This window comes from Candidozyma haemuli, assembly GCF_002926055.2.
Source record: "Candidozyma haemuli strain B11899 chromosome Unknown B_2014730914, whole genome shotgun sequence".
Lineage (NCBI taxonomy): Eukaryota > Fungi > Ascomycota > Pichiomycetes > Serinales > Metschnikowiaceae > Candidozyma > Candidozyma haemuli.
This window is the reverse complement of record NW_020289902.1, coordinates 399,352-418,814: the sequence shown is the minus strand read 5'-3', so window position 1 is coordinate 418,814 and position 19,463 is coordinate 399,352. Positions and strand designations below refer to the sequence as shown.

At 45.9% G+C, this 19,463-nt stretch overlaps 7 protein-coding genes and 2 non-coding genes across 9 annotated transcripts; 4 read left to right on the top strand and 5 right to left on the bottom strand. All coding sequences in view use genetic code 12, as the record gives it.

The window, feature by feature from the left end:
• Positions 1 to 302: 302 nt before the first annotated feature.
• CXQ85_001049 (uncharacterized protein) lies at positions 303 to 975 on the bottom strand (the record flags this gene model as incomplete). Its single annotated transcript, XM_025484770.1, has 3 exons — positions 303 to 484; positions 659 to 710; positions 904 to 975. The coding sequence occupies 3 exons, from the start codon at positions 973 to 975 to the stop codon at positions 303 to 305; spliced, it is 306 nt and encodes a 101-aa protein (XP_025339701.1).
• Positions 976 to 2,145: 1,170 nt separating this feature from the next.
• Positions 2,146 to 5,265, top strand: CXQ85_001048 (uncharacterized protein; the record flags this gene model as incomplete). The annotated part of the gene is made up of 1 exon (XM_025484769.1): positions 2,146 to 5,265. One exon carries the CDS (start codon positions 2,146 to 2,148, stop codon positions 5,263 to 5,265), a length of 3,120 nt encoding a protein of 1,039 aa, XP_025339700.1.
• A 488-nt stretch (positions 5,266 to 5,753) lies between these two features.
• Positions 5,754 to 6,875, top strand: CXQ85_001047 (threonylcarbamoyladenylate synthase; the record flags this gene model as incomplete). The annotated part of the gene is made up of 1 exon (XM_025484768.1): positions 5,754 to 6,875. One exon carries the CDS (start codon positions 5,754 to 5,756, stop codon positions 6,873 to 6,875), a length of 1,122 nt encoding a protein of 373 aa, XP_025339699.1.
• Positions 6,876 to 8,708: 1,833 nt separating this feature from the next.
• On the top strand, positions 8,709 to 11,477 carry PMR1 (Ca(2+)/Mn(2+)-transporting P-type ATPase; the record flags this gene model as incomplete). The annotated part of the gene is made up of 1 exon (XM_025484767.1): positions 8,709 to 11,477. The coding sequence occupies one exon, from the start codon at positions 8,709 to 8,711 to the stop codon at positions 11,475 to 11,477; it is 2,769 nt and encodes a 922-aa protein (XP_025339698.1).
• Positions 11,478 to 11,547: 70 nt separating this feature from the next.
• CXQ85_001045 (ubiquinone biosynthesis protein) lies at positions 11,548 to 12,354 on the bottom strand (the record flags this gene model as incomplete). The annotated part of the gene is made up of 1 exon (XM_025484766.1): positions 11,548 to 12,354. The coding sequence occupies one exon, from the start codon at positions 12,352 to 12,354 to the stop codon at positions 11,548 to 11,550; it is 807 nt and encodes a 268-aa protein (XP_025339697.1).
• Positions 12,355 to 13,834: 1,480 nt separating this feature from the next.
• CXQ85_001044 (uncharacterized protein) lies at positions 13,835 to 15,058 on the bottom strand (the record flags this gene model as incomplete). The annotated part of the gene is made up of 1 exon (XM_025484765.1): positions 13,835 to 15,058. The coding sequence occupies one exon, from the start codon at positions 15,056 to 15,058 to the stop codon at positions 13,835 to 13,837; it is 1,224 nt and encodes a 407-aa protein (XP_025339696.1).
• Positions 15,059 to 16,845: 1,787 nt separating this feature from the next.
• On the top strand, positions 16,846 to 19,122 carry CXQ85_001043 (uncharacterized protein; the record flags this gene model as incomplete). Its single annotated transcript, XM_025484764.1, has 1 exon — positions 16,846 to 19,122. The coding sequence occupies one exon, from the start codon at positions 16,846 to 16,848 to the stop codon at positions 19,120 to 19,122; it is 2,277 nt and encodes a 758-aa protein (XP_025339695.1).
• Positions 19,123 to 19,183: 61 nt separating this feature from the next.
• Positions 19,184 to 19,259, bottom strand: CXQ85_001042. The gene has a single exon. It is a non-coding gene; the product is annotated as a tRNA-Thr (tRNA).
• Positions 19,260 to 19,267: 8 nt separating this feature from the next.
• On the bottom strand, positions 19,268 to 19,351 carry CXQ85_001041. The gene has a single exon. It is a non-coding gene; the product is annotated as a tRNA-Tyr (tRNA).
• Between the last annotated feature and the right edge of the window lie 112 nt (positions 19,352 to 19,463).

Below are 19,463 nucleotides of genomic sequence, written 5' to 3'. Positions count from 1 at the left end.
CTGGGATGTAGGAGATGCTGATAATTGTGTGGATGATGCTCGGGAAGGAGGTGTCAAATATGCGAAGACGATATGGTTACCCGGGCTAGTCAAGCCCGTATTTCTAGGAAAGTATACGGAAATCAGGTTCCTAAAGCTTGTTTGGAAGAAGAGCAAGGAAGTGGTGATAGTGGGCCGAGCTGTATGGACTGCATGAGGAGGAGGAACGCTGGTACCATCACTTCATTATCAGGAAAGGCGTGTTCTACAGAGGGTAGCAAAGGGGACGATAAGCATAGCAGACGAGGATTTTCTTTCTATTTTCAAACAACATCTTCGTCCTGGACCCCGATGGAAATACCCTCAGGGCTCATGTTCTCGGGAGGAGAAATGCTGGGTACGGCCTCCAAGGCAATGTACACCAAACCAATGACGAAGATCAAGATTCCAGCGAACAAACGGAACCACGAGGCTCCGTTGATGCTGGCACCAATGAAGGTGTAGACTGGATGTTAGGAACACTTGTTTTGGGGAGCCAATGGATCAAAGATACATACAAACACCTCTTCCCACGAACGAGAAGAGGAACGAGCCATACGTGTAGGCTTCACTTGGAACACGGAATTCTGATAAGGTTAGCGTGACGGGAAGGTTTATGAGCTGGTGGGCAGATACGTACCGAGAAGGCCTAGAACGGCACCGAAACCAATGATATAGATGCCGATGAGGAACTGATGTTAGTGGGAACGGAAAATGAACAAAAAGCATTAACATACCGATTGACTGAAGTTAGTACTGGGGAATTTCAGGAGCATCGTTGGTATACTTACACGCCTGAGAAAAGCTGGGAAACGCCCGAGAGAACCTGGAGAGGAAGTTAGTATGGAGGTGAAAAAATCGAGGCATCAAGGTGTTAAAACGTACTGAGAGTGCAGCCACAGCCAAATTGGCCACTTTGAAACTGCCGTTCAAATCTTGTCCACTGATTGCGTCCATTGGTAGGGAATAAAATAAGGTATAGTTGTGGAGAGGATAACGAGATTTGAATTGACAGGTCCAGGAGGGGCGTATGCAGGTCGCACTGGCTCCAGAGGTCCACCACCAGCATTGTTTTCGTCAAGGAGAGTGAAATTGGGGTGGTGGAGGGACCTGTGTGATTTAAAGGGTGGTTTGAATTGGCTGGGAATGTTTCTGTATTCTTTGGGACGTGTTGGTGGTGAAAGTATGGGCTGTGGACTCGTCGAGGCACAGATAAGGCGAGCCAGGTGAGGCTGAGTGGATTATATATAGAAAAGGCGTGGAAGGTGAAGGTTGGATGAGCTGGAGGGTGATGGAAGAAAAAGAGGAGAAAGGAAGGAAAAGAAGGGATTGGCTGAAGTTTGGTGTGCTTGTGTTGGTGGTGGTTGTTTGGCGTGGCTCAGTGTGGTGAGTCTTGACCTCTGGTGATATAAAGGGTGTTTTTGATTATGAGAAAGAGCTTATGTCAAATAAAGATGTCATGAAGCCTAAGAAAAATGGTATCAGCTTTGTTTGTTATATGAAAGCTTACCTTCTTGGCTTTCCAGGGACCATTGTGCTATAATTACGTGAATTATCATAACCACAAAAGGAACAAATTACTCTGGTAAATTAAAATGTTAAAAAAAGTAATAACATCTTCTTGGGTCAGTTTTCCCTTTATATTATTACAGTTGGTCCCATTTCTTTGGCCGTAGATGCTGTCTATTGGCGTCTTCTTTAATGGCTGCGAAATATGCCTTTAAGTGTTTCACTATCCACCAACACTCCATGAAAAAGCATTTCTAATTCAAAATTTCAATATAAAGCCGACCCAAGTCATCGGAATCACCATCTTAACATCTTTTACCAATTAAAAAAGAAAATAATACCACGTCCTCGTCACCTTACCTTCTTACCTTCTCCTAACTGCCACTCTCAACCACCACCCAACCAGCCACACCTCCAGCACACAACCAACCCAAGACCCCAAAAACCCACTCCCAGCATCCAAATCCATCATACATCTACATTCCATCCCACCCACTTCACCTCTCCATAGACCATCCCACTAGTCTGTCTCTACACGTCCACGTGAGGTCCATCACGCGTCTACTACCACTACTACTCTGTTTTCCACAACCACCACTCCATCCCATCCAATTGACCATGTCCAGCAACGCTGTATTGGAGTTGGTTTCTGACCAAAATAGCCCTGAAAATAATAGACGTACTGCCGCAGAGCTCCAATTCAATAAGCTTGCTGCCGAAAACCCAACCCAGGTGGCTTTTGAGCTTATCCAGGGAGCGTGTGGTGAAAACCAGAGGATTGACATCAGACAAGCGTGTCTTTTGCATTTGAAACGTCTTGTTCCGAAATTCTGGTCTTTGGGGTTTCAGCTGTTTGTGGGTCCACCAATTGACCAGGAACTCAAGACGAATATTCGTTCTTCGTTGATCCACTTGGTGTCTAGTGAAAGTAACTCCAAGATCAGATCGGGTGCTGCTTATGTGATTGTTCAAATTGCAGCGGCAGATTACCCTGACGAATGGCCAGATTTGCTTGTACGTTTGTACGATTTGGCTCGTGATTTGAATAACCACGTTGCCGTGGTGGGTAGTTTGTCTGTGTTGACTGACTTGTTTGATGATCTTATTACAGAGGAGCAGTTCTGGGAGGGCGGCGTTGGAGCCCAGCTTCTTTCGTACATTACCAACTTGTTGAGCCAGGAATCTTTGCCAGCCACCATTAAAACTAGTGCTCTTAAGTTGTACCTTACCGTGTATAACACATTGCTGAGTGCTGAAGCTGTGGAGTCTCCTGAAAGAAAGGCTGCAGTCACTGACCACATTGCTCAAATGTTCATGATTTTGGGCCAGCTACTACAGCAACTGAATGCCGCCACTGCTAATTCCGTGGACCTTTCTGAGATTTACCTCAGAACTAACCTTTACAAGGTCATTGCCCATATTTTGAGCACTTATAGAAAACGCATTGGTAAAGATTTGGTCAAGGATGTGCTCCTGCTTATTCTTCAGGACCTTACTTATTCTTCCAACGCCTTTAAGGTTTTTGCTGTGGATGGTGAAGATGGTCCTGTCACTGGAAAGTCTGACGATTTGGATGATCCTGCTCGTGTTTTGACCAACAATATAGCAGAGCTTTTGTCCACTTTATCACTTATACAAGACTCGATCCCTCTTATTCTGAACTACCCTGCCGAAGTATTTGATGAACTTACTCGCAACATTGTTCAATGTTCTGTCTTGCCGCTTGATGTTGCAGAAGACTACATGGCAGACTTCAACCAGTACGTGACAGAAATTACCGGGCTTTCGGGTATCACCACGGCAAGAGATGCTGTTAGAGATTACATTATGGATTTGGGCGACAAGGATGCGTCTCACTTATTTGAAGTAATCAAGAACGAAGCAGTTAACCTGTCTCTTGAATGGAGAGTTCACGAGGCGTACTTACTTATTGCAGAATCACTTTTCCTGAACGAACAAGCTGATTCGCTTGGTGCTGATCTTCCATTATCACAATATGTGTCAACCATTGACGGCCTCATTAATACCAACGCCCATCCATTGGTGCTTTCGAGAATCTTCATTCTTCTTCCGAAGTTCATAGAGAAGTTCTCCAGCAAGCTCTCAGTTAACGACTTTGGCTCGGTCCAATTCAAGAAGACTTATGCATTTGCCTCGTCTTCAAACGACGATCTGTTCAAGATCGTTCAAGCCAGTACTCTTGTTGCTGCCACTTTCTGGAAACAAGTTCCAGGTTTGGACTTGACCATTATGGGCCTTGATCTGCAGAGACAAATTGTGGAAGTTTCATACGGCTTGCTCGAAGACAGCGAGGAGGATACGCCTCCAGTTATCATGGAAGCACTCGCTGTAGCTATTGATGTTGATCAGCGCAACGCATTCAATCTTATGATCGATGGAGATCACTCTGTTATCGACATCATTATTAAATCTGCTTTCAAGGATCCAGCCAATATCCAACTTTCTATTGATTCTGCTGAGTGTCTTGAAACCTTATTGAATTCAGTCTCCATGCAAGAGTACCTTCAGGTATGTGATAGACTGCTTCCTTTCGTCATCAAAATTGTTGCTGAAGCAGCTTCATCTAAGTCAGTCGAGTACTCTCCACAGCTCAACTTGGCGCTTGACCTTTTGGGTAACATTCTTCTGGCAGCTCCATCCGAGCCTGATGCTCAGACTAACAGCTTTCCTAAGGAGGTCTTTGACTTCGCTTTCCCTGTGTTAAGACAACTCATTCTCAGAGCGAGCGACGATCAAATTCTTCAAAGTGGTGCTGAGGTCTTCAACAGTCTTTTGCAGAAGGCTCCTAACTACTTTGTTGAGTATTCAGACCCTTCAACCAACGAATCAGGTATGAATATCATTGTGGCTGTTGCTGGTAAGTTCTTATCTCCTGAACTTTCCGATAGCGCTGCCATGAACTGTGGCCTTATTGTTGCATCTTTGTTTGAGAACTTCCAATCATACCTTGACAATGACTTCTTCTACCAGTTACTTAGTGCCACTGTTAGAAGATTAGTCATCGCAAAGGCTGTTGTCACAATTGAGAACCTTATCATGGTGTTCTGCAAGCTCGTTCTCAATGCTTCCCCAGAAAACTTAATTAACGCTTTGACTGCGGTGGAGGTTGTCATGCCAGATAGCCAACAACAACGCAATGGATTGGAGGCTGTTTTGCCCATCTGGTTTAATGCTTTTGAAGTGACGCGAGGCTATCAGAAGATTCAACAGAATGTTCTTGCCTTGGGTAAGCTTTATTCTATCAATGACTCCAGAGTTTCTTCTATGATTGTTGATGGAGACATCATTCCCTACGAAGGTGATATCATCATCACCAGATCGAAGGCTAAGTCGATGCCTCAGAAGTTCACACAAATCTCTGCTCCAGTCAAGATCTTGAAATTACTTGCAAATGAGCTAGGCTTCCAATGCCAGCAGCCAAATGCCGACGACTACAATCTTGATAAGCAAGATGAAGATGAAGAAGAAGGTGACGGTGGAGACTGGGAGGATCTCGACGATATTGGAGTTCCTACGTATGAAAAATTGAAGTCATACGTGGATTCTGATAGCGAGGAAGATGGTGATGCGGCTCCTGTGGGAGATCAAACTGTTAAGGACATGTTACTTCAGTTCTTCAAAGAATGTGTTTCAAAGAACTTAGGTAACTTCCAGCAGTACTACGAAGCACTTGACGATGACGAGAAGAAGATTCTCACGGAGAACATTGTGTTCTAATGGCCCAGGCGAGACGTCGCTGATAAGTCAGCACCTAATGGCTGCGAATCGACAAAAATGTCCTCTATTGACACTTTCACGGTCCAGCCACAAATAATTACAAAGGCCATTCCGAAGCCTAACTTGAATCTTCAGCTAATCTGAAACCAATTTTGAGTTTTTAGCCCTTTCCGAAGCTTATACGGAATATCCATGCACTAATACTTTCTCAGTGTGGCTTTACCCTACCCACTTTGCTCTACCGGTCAGCATCCACGACCAATGAACAACCATAAACCTGCTCGTACCCTCCAAGATGAACTCTCAGAATCTACCATTTCATTCCCTTTGCCATCTCTTCCTGGCCTGTTGCTGTCGGTGGGTGACTCTTACAAATTGGCTGTGACCTGCACACGGCGAGATGCCCTCGATGCCTGGTCTCCAGATAAAGACCCAAGCTGTGACCAACCCACCGTTGGATGCAAAGAAACATCCTAAAGCTCTTCAAAATGACCCTTACCACCAAAATACTACCGGTTGAAGTCTCGCTGATTTCTTTCAACGGAACAAAGCTCGAGGTTTCCGACTCTACCACAAAACACAACCTCGATATTGCATCTGAAGAAGTCCGAAAGCCTGGCCATGTGGTTGCTTTTCCTACTGAAACAGTATATGGACTTGGAGGATCAGCTCTATGTGATGACAGTGTAAGAGCTATTTATGCTGCAAAAAATAGACCAGCTGATAATCCACTTATCGTGCATGTTTCCAGCCAGGAACAGATCGAAAGACTACTTCTTCCCAAGCTGCATAAGATTCCAGCTGTTTACGATCAGTTGATCAAGAAGTTCTGGCCTGGGCCTTTGACGATTCTTTTGCCTGTTGAGGAAGGTTCGCCAGTCCTGGAATTGACTACAGCTGGACAGAATACCGTTGGAGTGAGAATGCCTTCACATCCAGTTGCAAGAGCTCTTATTGCACAAAGCGATACACCTTTGGCTGCTCCTTCTGCCAATGCTTCTACTAGACCAAGCCCTACAATGGCAAGCCACGTTTATCATGATCTTAGCGGACGCATTCCATATATCCTAGATGGAGGTGCTTGTGATGTGGGCGTGGAGTCTACTGTGGTGGATGGTCTTACGAATCCACCCATGTTACTTCGGCCTGGAGGAGTTTCTGCTGAAGATATACGGAAGTATGGTGGTGGACCATGGGAGAATATCATTATGGCAAAGAAGACTGCTGGAAAGACTGAGGCGGTTAGAACGCCAGGCATGAAATATAGACATTACCTGCCTAGCGCCAAGGTGGTGCTCTTTGATGGTTGCAAAGACGGCAGTAAGGCAGTGAAAAGTTGGCTTGAGAGACAAGCTGATTTTGATCCTAGAAAAGTGGCGCTTCTTCGTGGTGCCCAGTTTGCATCTGCAGCTGAGTTGGGCCTCGAAGGAGCTCATGAGAGGATCCTAGGTAGCAGTGCTACTGAAATGGCACACAATTTGTTTAAGATGCTACGTGAGGTGGATGAGTTGAACGTGGAGCTTATTTTGGTCGAGGGTGTGGAAGAGACTGGCGATGGCCTTGCCGTGATGAACAGACTCTCGAAAGCTGCCTTTGAGGTGGTCAGGTAAAGAAGAAGGGGAGAAGCGGGTTTTTAGCGGTTACTGAAGGATTCGCTAAGGGAAACCAGAGGCTCTCCAGCGCAGAAGACATTTGGTCTTGTGACATAAACGGAAAGAACGCAAGAGCAAAGGACGGAGTTTCTGAAGACTTGCCGAGGTATCTCAGGTACGGAGCATTCCAGCCCACAAGAAAATGGCAGATTCACAAGTATGGGAACAATTTCCCTGATCTGACAAGCCACTAACCCAGAAATGCATTATATACGAACGGAAAGTTCAATACACATCAGCAAACGCTGATCTAAATGATAAGCAGCCGTAGCCACACCAAACCCGTAAAACCTCCAACAATGGAAAAAGATCAAATAGATAATTTACACTTCCGGTTGAAAACTCCGAACCACCCGTCCACTACCCAATCAAACTCACCGTTCCTTCTACATCCCTAATCCCCTGGCAACTCCCGAATCGGTCTTTCCAAACCTTCCCTTTCCCCATCCCTTCCTCCACGTCCATCCCAGTCCAATTACATGCGGCTACGGTGACTCGGAGACATTCCCCGAATAGGCAGCACCACCAACTCTCCCAGTGACACAGCAAACGCAGCCAATAAACCTTGTCATGTCGTAACGGTTATGTTGACTATGTATGCTCGGAGTGCCGTTTAAAGTACCGGAGTTACCCTTGGTGCATGGTTTCGGAACCTGATCCGGCAAGGCTTCCAGAAGCCTGTGAAAGAAGTGGTGATAATCCAAGGCCAGTTGTAGGTTGCGCCAAGACGGAACGGAATGAACAAGAAGGACCCGTTACCGACCACCCTGAAAAACCAGTTTTGTGTCATGCCCGTCGCCAATTCAAACTTTATCGGCGAAGTCGATCCTCTCCATCTCCCAAGCCACTTCTCTACAACTTCGTCCACCCATCACTACAAAATGCAGTTGGTGCCGGCTTTGTCACCGCACCGAGCCCTGGCGCCGTGCGCTGAGCACCCAAGGACTGGCACATTGACTGGTGAACCCGCTGATGGTGACGCCGTGGCTACTGTACGACGTGTAAAAGCTTCTGCTGCGCCTTCTTTTCGATAACCAACTTACATAGTGAAAAAAGGAAATGACATGGACAGCAACACTGGAGAGATGTAGACTTGGGGAGTGAAAAATTTGGGCATGGCGTGGGCGTTTTCCAGGTTTCGCGCTGCTCGTCCACTTGTGGCTCGCTTTCTGCCACTTTGTGCCAGGCGGCACTGGCGATGGGAGGTGGTTGCAGGAGCAGCCACGGAGAGAAAAAGCGACGCCAGGGAAGCTTTGGGAAGAGGTGATGAAATTCAGGGTGGTAGAAAGTGGAAAAAAGTGGTCTCCCACTGTTTTACAAATGAAATGAAGAGAAAATGGTAGTTCTTTGCCTTTTTGGTGCTTCCCTTTGGCGTTTGGCGTTTGGTGTTTGGTGTTTGGTGGGGGCATCGCGTGGCTCCAAGGGCATAGGTAGCTTTCAGTGTGCTAGTAGTGTAGAAAGACAGAGGACCCTCAGTGGAAGTGTCCAGGTAAAACCACCAGGAGAAGTCGTGGAAACGTGAAAATTGAAAATCCCCTATATTTTGTAGCAACGTTTACGTTTTTAAAATTTTTTTTCTTTCTTCTTCCTATGCCTCCAAATAACTGGGGTTCCCTTGCCTGGTTATCTCCCTGGATCGCGGCACTGGTTTCGCACCCGCCAGTGTGTTCTTCACTGTCTGGCTTTTCCATTTTGCTCAAGCTTACTTCTCTGGACTCCTCCACCCACCCATCTCCCCCATCCCCCTTTTCCCCTCTAACTACACGTTTTTTTGCCGGCTGACGGCCCCTGATGAGCTCGCTAATATCGGAAAAACACCCGTCCAGGGCTAACACGCCCTCGGCCCGCTGGGCTCAGGCCTCTGTCACCGATACCATTTCCGAATTTGTCACCGACGCCAAATCGGGTTTGTCCAACACTCAGGATATCTTGAATAGACGCCTGATCCATGGAGATAACGAGCTTAACCTGGACGAGAAGGACCTGTTGTTGTATAAGTTCTTACAGGCCTTCAATGATCCGTTGATTTTGCTTTTGATCGGCTCCGCCATCATTTCTTTCTGGATGGGTAATGTCGACGACGCTATATCTATTACCTTGGCCATCACAATTGTCGTCACCGTGGGTTTTGTCCAGGAGTACCGTTCGGAAAAGTCTCTTGAGGCGCTTAACCGTTTGGTGCCTGCTGAGGCCAAGTTGACGAGAAACGGCAACACATCCACTGTTTTGGCGTCTCACTTGGTTCCTGGTGACTTGGTTCACTTCTCCCAGGGCGACAGAATCCCTGCTGATGTCCGTTTGACTGATGCTGTCCACTTGACCATCGACGAGTCCAACTTGACGGGTGAAAATAGTCCCGTCAAGAAACAGCTCCACACTAATAACCCGTCCGACCATACTGGCGACGTGTCCAAGGACTTGCCTGTCACCGAACGTACTTCCATCGCGTTTATGGGTACTTTGGTGCGTGATGGCCATGGCCTGGGTATCGTTGTGGCCACTGGCAGCCAGACTGAGTTTGGTACTGTCTTCGAGATGATGTCGGAAATTGAAAAGCCAAAAACACCTTTGCAGCAAGCTATGGATAGACTTGGTAAGGATTTGTCCGTGTTCAGTTTTGGTGTCATTGGTACAATTTGTTTGATTGGTATTATTCAGGGCCGTGAATGGTTGGACATGTTCCAGATTTCCGTGTCTTTGGCTGTTGCTGCCATTCCTGAAGGTTTGCCTATCATTGTTACTGTCACCTTGGCTCTCGGAGTGTTGAGAATGGCAAAAAGAAAGGCTATCGTCCGTAGATTGCCTAGTGTCGAGACTTTGGGTAGTGTTAACGTGATTTGTTCCGATAAAACAGGTACCTTGACTCAAAACCACATGACCGTTACTAAGATCTGGTCCTTCGACTTCAAGGGCTCTTTCAACAGTCCTTTCTTGGTCGTGGAGAAGTTGGACGACTCTACTCTTCACAACAAGTTGACCTCCAACATCAGAAAAGTCCTTGAGATCGGTAACATTTGCAACAATGCCCGTTATTCTAACGATAGCGAGAAGTATGTCGGTAACCCATCTGATATTGCCCTTCTAGAGGCTTTGCCACACTTTGGTCTTGATGACGTCCGTGGCACAAAGGAAAGAGCCAGTGAGCTTCCTTTCTCTTCTGATAGAAAGTATATGGCTGTGTGTGCCCACAGCGGTGACACCAACAGGTGCGAGACATATGTCAAGGGCGCTAATGAGGCTATTCTTAAACACTCGGACAAATACTTAGATGAGAATGGAAATGCCAAGCCCTTGACTGATGCTTTGAAGGAAACTATTCACGATAGAGCCGTTGCCTTGTCATCTGAAGGTCTTAGAGTGTTGGCTTTTGCCAAGAACAGCTCGAGGTTGAACGTTGATAAAGAACATACCGTTTCAAAGGATTTGACTTTCTGTGGTTTGGTTGGTATGAAGGATCCTCCTAGACCAAACGTTGCCAAATCTATCTCCCAATTGATGAAGGGTGGTGTCCACGTCATCATGATCACCGGTGACTCTCCAAGTACTGCCACAAACATTGCCAAACAGATCGGTATTCCTATCTCTGGTAGAGACTCCGTCTTGACTGGCGACCAATTGGACGAATTGTCCGAGGAGAGCTTAAGCAGTGCTATCCATAATGTTTCCGTGTTCGCCAGAACCACTCCTGAGCACAAGGTCACCATTGTTAAAGCTTTGCAAAGAAGAGGTGACGTTGTGGCCATGACTGGTGATGGTGTCAACGATGCTCCTGCTTTGAAGCTTGCCGACATTGGTATTGCCATGGGTAGAAACGGTACTGACGTGGCCAAAGAAGCCGCTGATATGGTTCTTACCGATGATGACTTCTCCACTATCTTGAACGCCATCGAAGAGGGTAAAGGTATTTTCTACAACATTCAAAACTTTATCACTTTTCAGTTGTCCACTTCTATTGCAGCATTAACTTTAATTGCTTTGGCAACCTTCTTCGGTTTGCCAAACCCCTTGAATGCTATGCAGATTTTGTGGATCAACATTTTGATGGACGGACCTCCTGCTCAGTCTTTGGGTGTTGAGCCAGTTGATCACGAAGTCATGAACAAGCCTCCAAGAAAGAGAAACGAAAACATCTTAACTCAGCAGGTCATAAAAAGAGTGTTGCAAAGTGCCGCCATGATCATCATTGGTACTATGTACATCTTCATTAAGGAGATGCAAGACGGTCAAGTCACCGCTAGAGACACTACCATGACCTTCACCTGTTTCGTGCTATATGACATGTTCAACGCGTTATCATGCCGTCACTACACTAGATCTGTTTTCGAGCTTGGCTTCACCAACAACATGTTCAACTTATCTGTGCTTGGATCGCTCTTTGGCCAAATGTGCGCCATTTACATTCCTTTCTTCCAATCTATCTTCCAAACAGAAGCGTTATCCCTCACAGACTTATTCCATTTGGCCTTCCTCACAAGCACTGTCTTTATTGGTGATGAAATCAGAAAGTACTTGTTGAGAAGAAGAAACCAAATGGCCACTGGCTACACTTACGCAGTCTAATGATCGCTGTGAGAAATAGAAGTTTTCAGACACTTCTTCCTTATATATTATCTAGAGATTTCTCTCGTCATTAGAAATTGACAATCTCGTCAAGAGAAACAACACCGCTAGCCTCGGGATCTTCGAGCTTCTTGTAAAGCGTGAGCGCCACCTTTTCTGTCGATACTGGCGGCCTTATAAGTTCGTTGAAGATAGGAATCTTATCTCCGATAATGCCTTCTTTCAACGTGTAGCCCAAGCCCAAGAACTTGCCAAAGAGCTTCCTCTTCTCCTGGAGAGGAGCACTTTCATCGTACATCACGCCCGGGCGTAAAAGGATAGACCTGAGGTTGGGTTTGCAAGAAAGCTCGAATTCGGCTTCTCTCTTCGTCGTCAAGTACCCTTCGGGAACGATCGGAGGTTTCATTTCCGCCGAAATGTATACATATGATGGGTTTTCAATGTCCTTCAGGCCCTCAAGGTAAGCGTCTGCCAACATCACAGCCGTGTCTCTCTGGACAGCTTCATATGTCAGGTTATGGTTCTTCGTCAAAGGGTTAGGACCCTTCAACATGCTAGCAAGCCTCTGGAAGTCATTCAAGAAGCTGAAGTTCGAATTGATTGCCTTCTTATAGTCCAGGTTTTCGAAAAGCATGCCCACAGAGTGCACCACAGCAGTCTTATTGGCAACATGCTGTTTGTAAGAGTCAGCATTGAAAAGGTCAGCAGACACCCAGTTCACGTTGGAGATCCACAGATGGTCTGAGTGGGAAACAGGTGTTGGAGGAGTACCTGATCTGGAAAGCGACGTGACCGACCAGCCCAAGCGAACACCAACCTCACAGATTTTTTTACCTAAGAAGCCATTGCCTCCAAATACAGCAATTGATCGAGACATGGTGGGTAGTTGGAAATATGAATCGGCCCAGATCTTGCGGGTCGTAAGTATGGCGGTCACGTGTGGCCATTAGAAAGCAAGCTATAACGGAGTCCCGGGGGCCAAAAAATTTGAAATAATAGGTTATTGATGGTTTTCAAAGGTTCCTTTAAAGTATGTTCTTGTTTGGTTGCAGTGGTGGCAATCTGTGATTATTGGGTGGTGTTTATAGTTCTGTGAGAGTAGTGACATCTGGTGAGAAATGTATAAAGTGAGGGAACATACCCGGTTTATGAAGAAACTGGATTATTTATATATATGAAAAAAAAAAAAAAACAAGAAAACCGAGTGAACTGAATTTTAAACCAAAAGTATAAAAACGTTATAACTCAAATTATCCAAATGTTTTATTCTATGTGTCAGTATCCACTCTCTGTGGACCCTCCTTCTACCTATCCCACTGCTTCTACCGATGTGCATCCATTTTGCAGCCATTCTTACTGGTACATCAAAAAGACACACCCAAAGTTGCAAGCACCCACTAAAGCAAACACTCCCCAATAAACAGTCCAGCCAAACCCACACATTGTGAAATACTTCCAGAATACATGCATACCCCCAAGGCAACTAACCCCTACTGCTTTCACAAGCCAGTGCAGTGGGTCTTCCATCTTCGCTTTGTTAGGCACTATCAAAACCAGCAAGTAACAAGCCACAATGCAAACAACACCGTAAGTCGGCCATAACCATTGCACGTGCTTGAAGTGGTTAAGCCCAATGGCTAGCCCTAGACCTGTGAGAAATACGACAGTAGCATGTGCCATTCCTGTTGACTGGGGGAAGTACCGTTCAATGGAGAACTTGGCATTAGGAAGAGCCAATGAGGGTCCAATTGTTGCGATAAGGTACGATAGGTTAGCTGCCAGGGGGTACTTGCCACTGAAGGTCACTGAGAATGCCCAGACTCCAGTAAGAAGTAGCCCTATGCTTGTCATTCTTTCGTATCCGTATATGATACCCAAACGACAAGCACATACATGGTAGAATTCAAACCAAGCACAAATTGACATACTATGGGAGAGCTCTTTTGGCTTTTCAAACTCGAATAAGAATGGCTGGATGAGTCCTACTTCAAGTATGGCTATACAGAAAACGAGAAGCCCAACAATGACGTAGCGACGATGATCTGAAACGCCAGAGTCATTTGTATGTGGAGAGACATTGGTGGACTCCTCCACTGTTAGCTTCTCCATAAGTGGATATTGTTGGAATGAAAAGTGGAATTTACGAAGTGTACTGCAGAAATAACCTGGTTTACGAGTTAGACAGATGTGGAGTCATAATGATACCACCGTAAACTTTATTATATTCTGTTTTATATTATTTTACGGTCTTCTTTGTATTCTACTACATTGCGTTTCGTTATTAATTATGCATTAAACTCTAATAGATGCAAATAGGTGCAGATACCATCTAGGCACTGCCTGGTGCTTTACGACCCTTATTGGTCGCCAAACTTCTTCCTAAACATGACGAATTCCTCGTCTTCGACTTCTTCCAAAGAAGGATGCCTGTGGAGTTTCTCAGCACTGCCAGAAAGATCCTCGCCGCTTCTCTTCAATGAGCTTCTCGAGTCTGGAGTGGAGATATCGGAATGGATAGACTCCGTTTCGGATTCAATATCGGTATCGCTACCAGTGAGTGGTTCGCTGTCTTCAACTGGGTCTGGAATTGCCTGCTTCTTGGACTCTTGCTTCTGTGGAGCAGCTTCTCTAGGCTCAGGAACCTTTTCAGGCTGAGCTTGGGGTCTGGCAAATTGGAATCCTGGCAAGGCTCCACCAAAGAGCGAATAGATGAACTCCTGCTGCTTCTGCAACTGTTCGTTAAATCTTTCCTGTTCTTCGCTTCTCTGCTTGGCCAACTCTTCCTGCTTCTTAGCACGCACGGCTGCAAGTCTTCTTGCCTTTTCCTCAGCGACCTTCTTAGCCTTTTCCTCGGCAGCTCTCTTAGCCTTTTGCTCAGCAGCTCTCTGTCTTTCAGCTTCACGTCTGGCAGCTTCACGCCTGGCAGCTTCCAATCTAGCAGCTTCTTCTGCTCTAGCAGCTTCAGCCTTGGCGGCTTCGATTCTGGCAGCCTTAGCCTTAGCTTCAGCTTCAGCAGCCTCAGCTCTAGCAGCCTCAAGTCTAGCTTCCTTGTCTCTGTGTCTTCTCTCTCTTCTGTGCTTGTGCTTTCTCTCCTTACGTTCACCGTGACATGGAGAACATGGAGGGCCCTGGTGGCCTGGCAAGCCAAGCATACTGGCAAGCAAAGAGTTGACATAGTCGTCAGCGCAGTACTTCACTTTCTTAGGAACGTTCAAGACCAAAACATTGTCAGCCTCGAAGTACTCCCAGTCAATGTCGCCAACCTCAATGTCATTCAAGCTAAACTGGAACACCTTACGGAAGTCATCGCGTCTGGACTCGATCACCAAGTTGATCAAGTTACTGTCTCCATAAGCAGCGTTACGCAAGACCTTCACTTCATAAGTGTTGAAGTTGCCCTGCTTCTTGAAAATCTGAATCTGGTATTTATCCTCTGTCTCAACCTTCTTGACGATCTTAGGTCTTGATGCTTCGTACTGTTGTTGCAAGAGCTGTTGCGCCTGCTGGTACTGGTTCACCGAGTCCAAGGTATGGAACAAGGTGTTGAAATCGTACAAGGGGGATCTGGTGACTGTGAACATTTGAGGGTTTTGAATTTTTGGATGATGATCAGAAAAGTTGAAAATCGAATGGTCTTATAGTTCCAAGGTTATACTATAGAAGCTTCTGGAAATTTGCAGCCATTCTGGCGTAGAAGCTTCTCGATACGCATATAGTCATGCAGAATGGCGCAGACGCCTGCAGAATCTTCTGGAACACCACCCCAGATGGTCCCATCCCAATCAGGAAAAGCGTACCTTTTCGAACCCACTAGAAGGTCCCCAGGCGAAGTAGTCACCAGATAAGGAAGGTGCAATATTTTGGAGGTACAAAAGTATGGGAATTGATAAGCGAGGGGTGGTTTTTGGGGTTGGTGGTGCAGCGCGCCTCGCTTAGATATGTGATGGATGAGGAATAAGGAAGAGTGGCGACGAAGGCAAATTAGTCAGCCAGAGGCGAAAAAAAGGGGCAAAAAAGAGAGAAAAGGAAAAAGAGGGAATATGAAAATGCTACTTTGGCCACTTGTGACTTTGTTGAGAAAGGGAGGATGATGGAAACTGGCGGCTCTTCGTGTCAAGTCTTATGTATGTGAGTACGTGAGATCTACTGATAACGCTGGGCCATGCCAGTTGTACGTCTACTTCCTGGAACTCAAAAACCCAACCCAACGAATCTTTATCTAAACCAACCCGTCCAATAAACATCTTTCTCCCCTTTCTACCAAGCCTGGTGTGTGGCTGTGGCTTGAGGTCGTATTTAAGAGGGGATGCACCTTTTACGACAAGGCAATTGTTTTTCGCAGCCATTTATCAGGAACCACAGATAACAGATAACGGTAGGTAAGAGAGGGAATGAAAAAGCAGAAAATGTAAAAGAAATTAAATCGCCAATCAATGGCGACCCCTGGTCAGTCCATTTATAAACTTTCAATCCAAGACATCGCCAAGCCTCGTCGTCCAGACCAACCAGTCATAGTCCTGGAGGTTGGTCCAACAGTAGAGACCAAGAAATGTCAAGAGGCGCCAGAAAACGCCTAGGAATTGAAGAAAAGAAGAAAAGAAGAGAAGAAGGAATGGTCATCAAATGTCATCAAAGGGGGTTTGGCTTCTAAGTAAAACCGTGCTTCCACCCAACTTTCATCCGCTTCACCGTGAGTTTAAGCTTTGGCTGATCCCATGTGAAGCCTTGAGACACAACCTCCCTTACCTGGCTACCCTTCTTGATCCTTTGTCTTTTTTGTGCTTTTGTGACCGGCACCATCAAATCACCATCGTTTCCACGTCACACAAATTACTAAGAAAAGAAAAATCGTCAAAATTCATGCCACAAAATGGGCCCTTCCAAGAACACACTTTTCCCCAAATGGCTGCGAAATTCCCTCTCCATACAGCCTCTCCCTTCCCGTTCAGCGCCACAGCCAAACCGTGTTTGCCAAGGAGGGGGCGAAAGGTTAAGTAATTGATATTGGACAGTTGGAGCTGCTTAATTTCAGGAACCCCTGGTGACGCCTGGTTAGTACTACGTTGTCTTGGACATCTTGAGCTCTTTCACTGCGCACCAGTACAGACTCTTCATCATTCCCCTTGACTATAAATACCCGGGCATTTCCCCTCGACTTTCCTTCCTTCGACCCTTAATTCACCTATTCTTCCCCTCCAAACGTCAGCCTCTTCCCTTTCTTCCAGATCGTGTTTATTTTCCTCGTTTCTGCTCCCGTCCTACGTCATCGACTCTCCGCATTCTCGGCTTGGCAAGTACAGGCTTAATATACCTCTACATCTCATCTTCCACCTTTCACAACCATTACTACTGCTACTGCTTGTTTGAAATGGTTTCTACGTCGTCTGTGGCCGGTATCGTTTCGGGCCGTAATCCTTTGGAGTACGTATCTTCGTCTCCATACACGCTATTCTTGTTCCAGGCAGTGTTCATCTTGTTCCTATGCCAGGTGCTCCATTGGCCTTTGAGGAAGCTACAACAACCTAAGGTTATTGCTGAGGTTGTGGCTGGTATCTTGCTAGGGCCCACGGTGTTGGGCCGGATTCCAAATTTCACAGAAACCGTGTTCCCAGAGGAGCTGATTCCAGGCATGACTTTGATCGCCAATGTTGGTATTATCATGTTCTTGTTCATTGTGGGCTTGGAAGTTGACCTCCACTATATTAAGAAGAACCTTAAGGTTGCTGTGTCGGTGGGTTTAATCAACATGGCCATTCCGTTTGGCTTGGGCTGTGCCATCTCGGTTGGCTTGTATAACGAGTACAGAACTGACCCAGGAATGGAGTCCATTGAGTTTACCACATATATGGTTTTCGTGGCAGTGGCCTTGTGTATCACTGCTTTCCCCGTGTTGGCTCGTATTCTTGTTGAATTGAACTTGATTGGCGATAGAGTCGGTACGATTGTCTTGGCTGCCGGTATCATGAACGACTTGACAGGCTGGATCTTGCTTGCGTTGGTGGTCACCTTGAGTAACGCCGATAACGGAATCAATACCCTTTATATTTTGCTTTTGACCCTTGCTTGGTTCCTTCTTTTGGCTTTCCCTGTTCGTTTAGCCCTTAGATGGTACTTGAAGAGATTCACCAACGAGTTGGCTACAGGCGAGCCTTCCCAGTTGCTGATGGTCATTATCATCGCAATGGTTTTTATTTCTGCTTTCTACACTGATATAATTGGTGTTCATCCGATTTTCGGTGCGTTCATGGTGGGTGTTTTAGTGCCTCGAGACAACGGTTATGTGATTAAAATTACTGAAAAACTAGAGGATATGGTGCACATTGTCATGATCCCTATTTATTTTGCCTTGGCTGGTTTGAATGTGAACTTGGGTGATTTGGATAGAGGTATTGACTGGGCCTATGTTGTTGGTGTCATCTCCTTGGCTATGATTGGTAAAGTCGCTGGAGGTCTTATTGCCGCCAAGATGAATGGTCTTTTCTGGAGAGAGTCGCTTACGGTCGGTGTGTTGATGTCATGTAAGGGTATTGTGGAGATTGTCGTGTTGAATGTTGGTTTGAATGCCAACATTATCTCTAGAAGAGTCTACTCCATGTTCATCGTCATGACTTTGGTGACAACGTTCTTGACCACTCCATTGACCTTGTTGTCTTACCCAGTGAGCTACAGAGAGCTGGTTGCCCGTCACAGAGGTGCTATCAAGAAGGATACTGACACTGAAGGCGAATTATTGGGCTCTCCATCTGAATTGTCAATCAAGAACTTATACCGTTTCAAGATCACAGATATCCTTCTTTTGCTTAGAAAGATTGACACTTTGCCACACGTTCTTGCCCTTTTGAAGGACTTGACTTATGATGATTTCGACTATGACGTTAAAGCTATCCACTTGCGTGCCTTCTCTTCCAGAACATCGCATTTGCTTGAGGCTTCTTCTGCTGCACCAGAGACATTTGAATCTTCTCCAACGGATTTGACCAACTCGCAGTCGATTCTTTCCATCGTGAAAGCTTTCAGCAGTATGTTGGATGTCCACTTCTCGTCAAAGTCTATCTTGGCTTCCCAGAGAAACTACGCCACGGCCATCAACGACCACATTACTGGGCCTGCAAACTTGTTACTCACTTCTTACACCGTAAAGAGTATCCTTGACTTGACCGAAGAAGAGAATGATTTCGACATGTCTTACCGCTACATCTTGGAAAACTGTGAGTGCCATATGGCTATCTTACTTACCACTGAGCCTACTAGAACCGACCGTGAGTCGACTGTTAGAATGGTCTTAGAGCACGACAACTTCATGAGCTCTACTGACTTGCTCAGCTTGTACTTGGTAGCTCAATTGGCCAAGGTACACCGTAATGTACACATCTACGTCAGATCCAATATGACTGGTACTAAGGACTTGGAGGAGCAGTTCGATGAATATGTGAAGTCTAGCGGTCCTGACGTCAGTCTCAGTGTTTCTCACTTCAGAGAGTTCTCTGATATCTCGGGCGAAGTGAAGCACGACCCTGCATTGGCTGGCGACGTCTTCGTTGTCTCCCACGAATACTTGGAATCTGAGGTTAGAGATGAACTTTTGAGATTCACTATGCGCGAGGAGGTTGAGTTGCTCGCTGTGAAGGCTGCAACTTCGGGTTAATATTGTTTTAGGTACCAAAAATTTAATGCTTGTAACGTTGGACGTAGGAAATGGCAAAAAATGATGCCTTCAGCCAGATTCGAACTGACGATCTCCTCATTACTAGTGAGGTGCCTTACCAACTTGGCCATAAAGGCAGACAAAATCTCCCGGGGGTGAGTCGAACACCCGATCTCAAGATTACAATCACATTACAGTCTCGCGCCTTAGCCAGCTTGGCCACCGAGAGGATTTTGGTGGTGAACCGAGTTTCTGCAGAGATATATTATGCAGTCCTAAATTGATGGAAAAGTGCCAAAAATCGTAATTTTAAGGTAAAATTTTATCTGGAGATACTTTGG